The sequence below is a fragment of the Lepisosteus oculatus genome, chromosome 27, assembly GCF_040954835.1.
Source record: "Lepisosteus oculatus isolate fLepOcu1 chromosome 27, fLepOcu1.hap2, whole genome shotgun sequence".
Classification (NCBI taxonomy): Eukaryota; Metazoa; Chordata; class Actinopteri; order Semionotiformes; family Lepisosteidae; genus Lepisosteus; species Lepisosteus oculatus.
This window is the reverse complement of record NC_090722.1, coordinates 7,303,537-7,312,379: the sequence shown is the minus strand read 5'-3', so window position 1 is coordinate 7,312,379 and position 8,843 is coordinate 7,303,537. Positions and strand designations below refer to the sequence as shown.

The 8,843-nt window shown below is 54.5% G+C and overlaps 1 protein-coding gene across 2 annotated transcripts; it reads left to right on the top strand.

Annotated features, from left to right (window-relative positions):
- Positions 1 to 626: 626 nt before the first annotated feature.
- fdps (farnesyl diphosphate synthase (farnesyl pyrophosphate synthetase, dimethylallyltranstransferase, geranyltranstransferase)) lies at positions 627 to 7,316 on the top strand. 2 transcript variants are annotated; one of them, XR_011183837.1, is made up of 11 exons: positions 627 to 737; positions 1,714 to 1,863; positions 2,545 to 2,685; positions 2,794 to 2,874; positions 3,199 to 3,321; positions 3,626 to 3,714; positions 3,990 to 4,062; positions 4,360 to 4,437; positions 4,521 to 4,655; positions 6,220 to 7,106; positions 7,155 to 7,316. XR_011183837.1 is itself a non-coding variant. In XM_069185096.1 (10 exons), the coding sequence occupies exons 1-10, from the start codon at positions 735 to 737 to the stop codon at positions 6,418 to 6,420; spliced, it is 1,074 nt and encodes a 357-aa protein (XP_069041197.1). In that variant the 5' UTR covers positions 627 to 734; the 3' UTR covers positions 6,421 to 7,316. The 2 variants fall into 2 exon arrangements, 1 of the variants encoding a protein (XP_069041197.1); XM_069185096.1 differs by having other exon boundaries at positions 6,220 to 7,316.
- Positions 7,317 to 8,843: the final 1,527 nt, after the last annotated feature.

Below are 8,843 nucleotides of genomic sequence, written 5' to 3'. Positions count from 1 at the left end.
CAGTTCCTCCAGCCTGTCGGTGTGGGACACTCCATTCAGACTAAAGAGACTCAGTTCCCCCAGCCCGTCAGTGTGGGACACTCCATTCAGACTAAAGAGACTCAGTTCCCCCAGCCCGTCAGTGTGGGACACTCCCTTCAGACTGAAGAGACTGAAAATATTTCGTTTTAATATTTTATCTTTTTAGCTTTTAAATAAAAGGGAACCCTTTATCCAATGCACGCATAATAAACGCCAGGACGATCGAATATTTAAATTAAAATCTGAAAACATGTTGTGTTTCGGGCCAAATTGAAGCGATACAAATATACAAATTCTTAATATACAAATACAAATACAAAATCCTTTCGGGCGGCTTGTTTCTATGGTAGCACGACATTCACCTCAGATGGGTCCACTCTGCTGAGATCCGCCCCCCTCGCGTTTTCATTGGCTACTTTCTTCAAGTCCCATCCTGGTTCGATAAGAGTAACCAATCAGAGAGGCTAATGTCATATGACGACCCATGGACCACGCCTCCTGGCGAGACACCGAAGTCCGCCTGGAGATGGTGCATGGGAGTTGTAGGTCTTCTGTGGTTGAGAGCTTAATCCCTCCCTACTTTGAGAAGGTGTCGACAAAAACTACAGCACCCAGAAGGCCTTGAGCGGGCTCGGTCTGGTTTTTCTGCTTGCGAGCTTGAATGTTGGGACTTCGGTAAAATCAGAAGCAGGGTGCAAGGTGAAGTCAACGTGATGGTAAGTGCATTTTTTTCTGTGAGCTACAATGGCTCTATTTTTCCACATGCTAGCCCTTAAGTCTTTTAATATGTTAGCTTTCTGTCACCGGAGACACGTCATTAAGCGGGGCTCCGGTAATCTGAGACGGTAAACAGCGAGGCGGCACGAAAGAGTCGTGACACGGTTGTGTCTCAATAAGGTCTTTACTAATGAGTAATTGTTACGGCGCCGAGAGATCAGACTCGGTTGGTGAATCTATCCCCAGCTCTCGGGCGAGCCTTTCAACCTGCTTTATCGGCGTGACAGATGAAGGACACTGTTGCCGAAGCGGTAGTAGCAGGCTGTTCACAGCAGTGACATGGCATTATCCATATTCGAGAGAGTCAGTCGCTGTTCCTCGGGCTGTGACAGGAGATCACACACTGGGCTGCAGCTCGAGTGAGTTTCCTCTCCCAGTAGGACTGGGAGCTGTTCTGGTTCCGACAGGTGTGGGAACTCAGGGATTAGATTGGTTATTTTAGGGAAGAATGTTTGTCTAATCCCAGAACATTTCTCACTGTGTAGCAGAAAGTGCATCTCTGTCTCTGTGGGAGCACAGCCTGTCCTCTCTGGACAGCCAGGTCTGCCTGTGTCCAGTGTCTGTGGACAGACTGGTCAGTGATTATATCCTCTCTGGACAGGCAGGTCTGCCTGTGTCCAGTGTCTGTGGACAGACTGGTCAGTGATTATATCCTCTCTGGACAGCCAGGTCTGCCTCTGTCCAGTTTCTGTGTCCAGGCTGTGGTCACTGAGCCTGTCCTCTCTGGGCAGCCAGACTGTAGTTGTCTCTTGCCCTGTTCAAGTGCCCAATCAGTACAGATTGGAGATTTTTTTTGGCCTGATATCTTTCTCTCTCCTCTGTCCACTGTCTGTCCCCTCTCCCTCTCTCCTCTGTCCACTGTCTGTCCCTCCTCCCTCTCTCCTGTCTGGTCATACTTGCCTTCTCTCTTTGCAGGGTGACAGCGTGTGCAGCTCAGATCGGAAGCAGCAGGGGGCGCTGGACGCTCAGGCGTTTGACGCGCAGTTTATGGACATAGTCAGAGACGTCACTGAGCATGATATCACTGACCCTGCGGTCACCGATGCTCTTCACAGACTCAGACAGGTAAAGTGAAACTGTACAGAGAGAGAGACAGGTACTGCATACAGAGAGAGAGACAGTGGGCACTGCAGAGAGAGAGACAGGTACTGCATACAGAGAGAGAGACAGTGGGCACTGCAGAGAGAGAGAGAGACAGTGGGCACTGCCCAGAGAGAGAGATGGGTATTACACAGGGAGACGGGTACTGTCCAGAGAGAGAGAGTACACTGCAGAGAGAGGGACAGGTACTGCCCAGAGAGACAGAGGACACTGCAGAGAGAGGGACAGGTACTGCCCAGAGAGACAGAGGACACTGCAGAGAGAGGGACAGGGACACTGCAGAGAGAGGGACAGGTAGTGCCCAGAGAGACAGAGGACACTGCAGAGAGAGGGACAGGTACTGCCCAGAGAGACAGAGGACACTGCAGAGAGAGGGACAGGTACAGCCCAGAGAGACAGAGGACACTGCAGAGAGAGGGACAGGTACTGCCCAGAGAGACAGAGGACACTGCAGAGAGAGGGACAGGTACAGCCCAGAGAGACAGAGGACACTGCAGAGAGAGGGACAGGTAGTGCCCAGAGAGACAGAGGACACTGCAGAGAGAGGGACAGGGACACTGCAGAGAGAGGGGCCGGTAGTGCCCAGAGAGACAGACACTGTGTGGCTGCTGTGCTAGAGCAGACGTGACTCGCTCTGTTGCTCAGGTGATGGAGTACAACGCCCCTGGAGGCAAGAGGAACCGCGGCCTGTCTGTGATTGGGTCCCTGCGCGAACTTGTGGCGGCTTCCGAGCTGACCCCAGAGGCAGTGCAGCGCGCCCTGGTTGTGGGCTGGTGCATCGAGATGGTGAGCGCCGAACTGTCACAGCCTGCGATCCCTATCGCACCGCGGCTCTGCTCTGGGCTGTGTCGTACCACCCTCTCCCTCAGCTGTCCCTGCTCTTCCTCTCTCCAGCTCCAGGCCTTCTTCCTGGTGGCCGACGACATCATGGATGCGTCGCTGACGCGGCGAGGACAGGCCTGCTGGTACAAGAAGGTGAGAGATGTCCACAATGTGTGTGTGTGTGTGTGTGTGTGTGTGTGTGTAAGGGGTGTGGGTGTGTGTGTAAGGGGTGTGGGTGTGTGTGTGTGTGTGTGTGTGTGTGTCATGTGCACAGTTTGTGTGTGTGGGGGGGTGTAAGGGGTGTGTGGGGGGTGTCATGTCCACTGTGTGTGTGTGTGTGTGTGTGTGTGTGTGTGTCTTGGCTCTCCAGTTTTCTGCTGTGTCCTCTGCTCTGAGAGCTGAGGCTGGAGGAGAGGGCTCTGGGAGGCTCTGTGGGGTTCAGGGTTCAAGGCCTGTCTTCTGTGGCCTGTCCCGCAGGACGGCGTGGGGCTGGATGCCATCAATGACGCGTTCCTCCTGGAGGGGGTGATATACCGCCTGCTGCGGCGACACTGCCGAGGGGAGAAGTACTACACCCAGCTGCTGGAGCTCTTCCTGGAGGTCAGGGGCCAGGGGCCGGGGGCCGGGGGCCGCAGGGTCCTTCCCATTGCACCGCCGGCTGATCCGCTCCAGGTTTTGTTCTCAGCTGAGGGGCTTCTGTACAGAGCGACGCTGGGGGCCGGAGATCTCAAGCCTGAGAACTTTTTGTTGAGTCGGTGTGCCTGTCGGCTTCAGTAGAGCCGTTTATACAAGAGATACAAGAGCCGTGCTGCAGATAAGACCTGCAGCGGATCAGACTGGACTGGGCCGGGCTGGGACTCGACCTGCGTTGTAACCAGCCTCTGTCTCCCTCTCTGTTGCTCAGACGTCTTTCCAGACAGAGCTGGGTCAAGCTCTGGACCTGATGACGGCTCAGCCAGACCTGGTCAACCTGGCCCGCTTCACTGAGGAGAGGTGAGAGAGACGCCCCCAGCACAGTAGACTGACCGCCACGCCCTGATCCACACTGGCTGACCGCTGCACCCTGATCCACACTGACTGACCGCCACGCCCTGATCCACACTGACTGACCGCCACGCCCTGACCAACATACACTGACCACTGCAGGCTGATCCACACTGACTGACCGCCACACCCTGACCAACATACACTGACCACCGCACTCTGATCCACACTGACTGACCACTGCTGACTGACCACAGGTTGAGCTGTGTGTCTTTGCCCCTCAGGTACAGAGCCATTGTGAAGTACAAGACAGCCTTTTACTCCTTCTACCTGCCTGTGGCTGCGGCCATGTACATGGTGAGTCGGTCAGGGTCCCTGTGTCCCCCTGTGTGTCCCCATTCCTGTCTCATGTGTCCCTCTCTCTCAGTGTGCCTCAGTGTCTCTCTCTCTCAGTGGGTCTCTCCCCCTGTGGCTGTCTCTCTCTCAGTGTGCCTCAGTGTCTCTCTCTCTCTCAGTGTGTCTCTCCCCCTGTGGCTGTCTCTCTCTCAGTGTGCCTCAGTGTCTCTCTCTCTCAGTGTGTCTCTCCCCCTGTGGCTGTCTCTCTCTCAGTGTGCCTCAGTGTCTCTCTCTCAGGCTGTGTCTCTCCCCGGGCAGGCTGGGATTGACAGTGAGGAAGAGCACAGCAATGCCAAGGCCATCCTGCTGGAGATGGGGGAGTTCTTCCAGATACAGGTACGGAGGGGGAGGAGGGGAGGAGGAGGAGGAGGAGAGCTGTGCTGCGGGCTGCAGGGTGTGACGGCTCTGTGCCCTGGCAGGATGATTACCTGGATTGCTATGGCGACCCAGCGGTGACAGGGAAGATCGGGATGGACATCGAGGACAACAAGTGCAGCTGGCTGGTGGTGCAGGCACTGAGCCGCGTCTCCCCGGAGCAGAGGGCCCTGCTGGAGGTGAGCTGGGCACATGAGACCAGTGGGTGTGCAGTGACCCCCCTCTCTCTGGAGTGCTATAGACAGACAGACAGCTGTGGAGTGTGCAGTGACCCCTCTCTCTCTCAGGAGTGCTATAGACAGACAGACAGCTGTGGAGTGTGCAGTGACCCCTCTCTCTCAGGAGTGCTATAGACAGACACACAGACAGCTGTGGAGTGTGCAGTGACCCCTCTCTCTCTCAGGAGTGCTATAGACAGACAGACAGACAGCTGTGGAGTGTGCAGTGACCCCTCTCTCTCAGGAGTGCTATAGACACACAGACAGACAGCTGTGGAGTGTGCAGTGACCCCTCTCTCTCAAGAGTGCTAAAGACACACAGACAGACAGCTGTGGAGTGTGCAGTGACCCCTCTCTCTCTCAGGAGTGCTATAGACACACAGACAGACAGCTGTGGAGTGTGCAGTGACCCCTCTCTCTCTCAGGAGTGCTATAGACAGACACACAGACAGCTGTGGAGTGTGCAGTGACCCCTCTCTCTCTCAGGAGTGCTATAGACAGACACACAGACAGCTGTGGAGTGTGCAGTGACCCCTCTCTCTCTCAGTAGTGCTATAGACAGACAGACAGACAGCTGTGGAGTGTGCAGTGACCCCTCTCTCTCTCAGTAGTGCTATAGACAGACAGACAGACAGCTGTGGAGTGTGCAGTGACCCCTCTCTCTCAGGAGTGCTATAGACACACAGACAGACAGCTGTGGAGTGTGCAGTGACCCCTCTCTCTCTCAGGAGTGCTATAGACAGACAGACAGCTGTGGAGTGTGCAGTGATCCCTCTCTCTCTCAGGAGTGCTAAAGACAGACAGACAGACAGCTGTGGAGTGTGCAGTGACCCCTCTCTCTCTCAGGAGTGCTATAGACACACAGACAGACAGCTGTGGAGTGTGCAGTGACCCCTCTCTCTCTCAGGAGTGCTATAGACAGACAGACAGACAGCTGTGGAGTGTGCAGTGACCCCTCTCTCTCAGGAGTGCTATAGACACACAGACAGACAGCTGTGGAGTGTGCAGTGACCCCCCTCTCTCTCAGGAGTGCTATAGACAGACAGACAGACAGCTGTGGAGTGTGCAGTGACCCCTCTCTCTCTCAGGAGTGCTATAGACAGACACACAGACAGCTGTGGAGTGTGCAGTGACCCCTCTCTCTCTCAGTAGTGCTATAGACAGACAGACAGACAGCTGTGGAGTGTGCAGTGACCCCTCTCTCTCTCAGGAGTGCTATAGACACACAGACAGACAGCTGTGGAGTGTGCAGTGATCCCTCTCTCTCTCAGGAGTGCTAAAGACAGACAGACAGACAGACAGCTGTGGAGTGTGCAGTGACCCCTCTCTCTCAGGAGTGCTATATACAGACACACAGACAGCTGTGGAGTGTGCAGTGACCCCTTTCTCTCTCAGGAGTGCTAAAGACAGACAGACAGACAGACAGACAGCTGTGGAGTGTGCAGTGACCCCTCTCTCTCTCAAGAGTGCTATAGACAGACACACAGACAGCTGTGGAGTGTGCTGTGACCCCTCTCTCTCTCAGGAGTGCTACGGTCAGAAGGACAGCGCCAGCGTGTCTCGGGTCAAGCAGCTCTACGCCCAGCTGGACATGCCTGGGCTGTTCACGCGCCACGAGGAGGAGAGCTACCGGCGCCTGACCGCGCTGATCCACCGGCACGCCAGCGCGCTGCCCCACGCCGTCTTCCTGTCCTTCGCCCAGAAGATCTACAAGAGGAAGAAGTAGGGGGGACAGAGGGCAGCGCTCTCCCGGCCCTGAAGACGGACACTGCAGGAGTGTTCCGGGGAATCGCTGTACGCAGAAGATGCGTATCAGGGAGCTGAAGTTAGAATCACTGTTCGGACTGCTCAGGTGCTAAATCATGAGTTAATTTAAGACTTATAGTAAGAACCAGAGAGCATCGGCTGTGTCTGGAACCAGAGCCACAGTGCCGGGCCTCAGGCTGGTCCGCTGGCATCTGGAACTGGAGCCACAGTGCCGGGCCTCAGGCTGGTCCGCTGGCATCTGGAACCGGAACCACAGTGCCGGGCCTCAGGCTAGTCCGCTGGCATCTGGAACCGGAACCACAGTGCCGGGCCTCAGGCTAGTCCGCTGGCATCTGGAACCGGAGCCACAGTGCCGGGCCTCAGGCTGGTCCGCTGGTATCTGGAACTGGAGCCACAGTGCCGGGCCTCAGGCTGGTCCAGTGGTATCGGGAACCGGAGCCACAGGGCCGGGCCTCAGGCTGGTCCAGTGGTATCGGGAACCGGAGCCACAGGGCCGGGCCTCAGGCTGGTCCGCTGGCATCTGGAACCGGAGCCACAGGGCCGGGCCTCAGGCTGGTCCGCTGGTATCTGGAACTGGAACCACAGTGCGGGGCCTCAGGCTGGTCCAGTGGCATCCGGAACCGGAACCACAGTGCCGGGCCTCAGGCTGGTCCAGTGGTATCAGGAACTGGAACCACAGTGCCGGGCCCTTAGGCTGGTCCAGTGGTATCCGGAACTGGAACCACAGTGCCGGGCCTCAGGCCGGTCCACTTGTGTCCAGAACCAGAAGCCCAGTATCGGGCCTCAGGCCAGAAACTACACAGCTGCTCCTCATGGATGGATTGTCAATAAAAACCTTTACAAAATGCCAGAGAACGTTTGTCTCGTTGCACGAAGAAGAGTTTATTATTCTTGTTCCCCAGTATACTGCTGCTGTGCCAGCATTCCCAGCAGACACGGGCTGTAGCACTGGTCTGTCAGCACAGCACACCCCTGTCTGACGCACTCCGGACAGAACCAGAGCTTCTCCGCTGTCGACAGCGAGTACAGGAGCACAGGAGTCGCTAGTCTGCGCGTTATTCTTCAAAACAGGGCAGAATTCACCAAATAAAAGTATCAATGAGTTATAAATATTATTAAATTACAGTATGAGTACTTTAATAATAGTTAATACTAAGTGTACGCATACACGATGTCATGTGGAATACGTATATATGTGAGATTACACCATACTTTATACATTTACCAAAAAATAACAGTCATGTACTGTACACTAATATGACACAAACACAGTATGTAAGAGATCCCAGGAAATGCAGACATACGAAAACCAAGAACACCTCGTGTACAGCATCCCTTTCAAGAGGTCGCAGAGGCAGGAGGTATCAGTGCTACCCTAGTGTGCTGGGGTGTTTGTATACTTTAGTGCATTTTAAAAAAGCAGTGGTTTCACAAAATACACGAAAATTCTAACCACACATAGAAAAGCTCTGCAATATGCACAGATCATCAAGGAAAAGTAAATACCACAATTGTTTAAAATTCGGGAACAGCAATACTGCCCTATAGGGACAGGTCTGTTGCTTATGTTGGCTGATGTCTGTTTCGTACGCTATAGCGAATTTTATACAGGATATATTTATTACTCCTGAAATGGAGAGCTGGTCTATCAATGATAAAAACAGAGAGGATTGTCATTGGCTGTGTTTATTGCAAATGTTAAAAAATCAAAGGTTTCAAAATGGCACATTACAGTATATACAGATTTTTTTGCATGATAGTTTTTGAGCTGAGAAAACGTCATTTATGATTTAACAGACATTCTGCATTAACACACACTCCTCTATTAGTCCATTAAACTGAGGGCTCGCTGTGCTCAGGAATCAGGAGCCACAAGATGAGTCTCTTAGTATTGATCAGACCCCCTGTGTGTGTGTTGGTGTGTGTCAGTTTTCGGTGTTTAGTGTGTCGGTGTCAGAGTGTGAACACTGCAAGGCCAGCGTGCTCTGTGGGTGTGGCCAGGAGGCCCTGTGAGCTCTGCTGTGCTTCGATTCCACAGTGACTGTAATTGCCCGACCTGTCTGTGGGTGCTGGTGAAGATCGAACAGGTCAGTGGGTCAGGAGAGCCAGACCCAGACACCTGGAGCACAGGCACAGCCTGACCCAGACACCTGGAGCACAGGGAGAGCAGCCCTGTCACCAGGAGCACAGGGAGAGCCAGACCCAGACACCTGGAGCACAGGGAGAGCAGCCCTGTCACCTGGAGCACAGGGAGAGCCAGACCCAGACACCTGGAGCACAGGGAGAGCAGCCCTGTCACCTGGAGCACAGGGAGAGCCAGACCCAGACACCTGGAGCACAGGGAGAGCAGCCCTGTCACCTGGAGCACAGGGAGAGCCAGAC

Bases quoted from the DNA above. Each gene is read 5' to 3' on its own strand.
- fdps (XM_069185096.1), top strand. The intron at 3,715-3,989 runs GTGAGAGAGACG...TTTGCCCCTCAG, and splicing joins GCCCGCTTCACTGAGGAGAG to GTACAGAGCCATTGTGAAGT. The intron at 4,656-6,219 runs GTGAGCTGGGCA...TCTCTCTCTCAG, and splicing joins AGCAGAGGGCCCTGCTGGAG to GAGTGCTACGGTCAGAAGGA.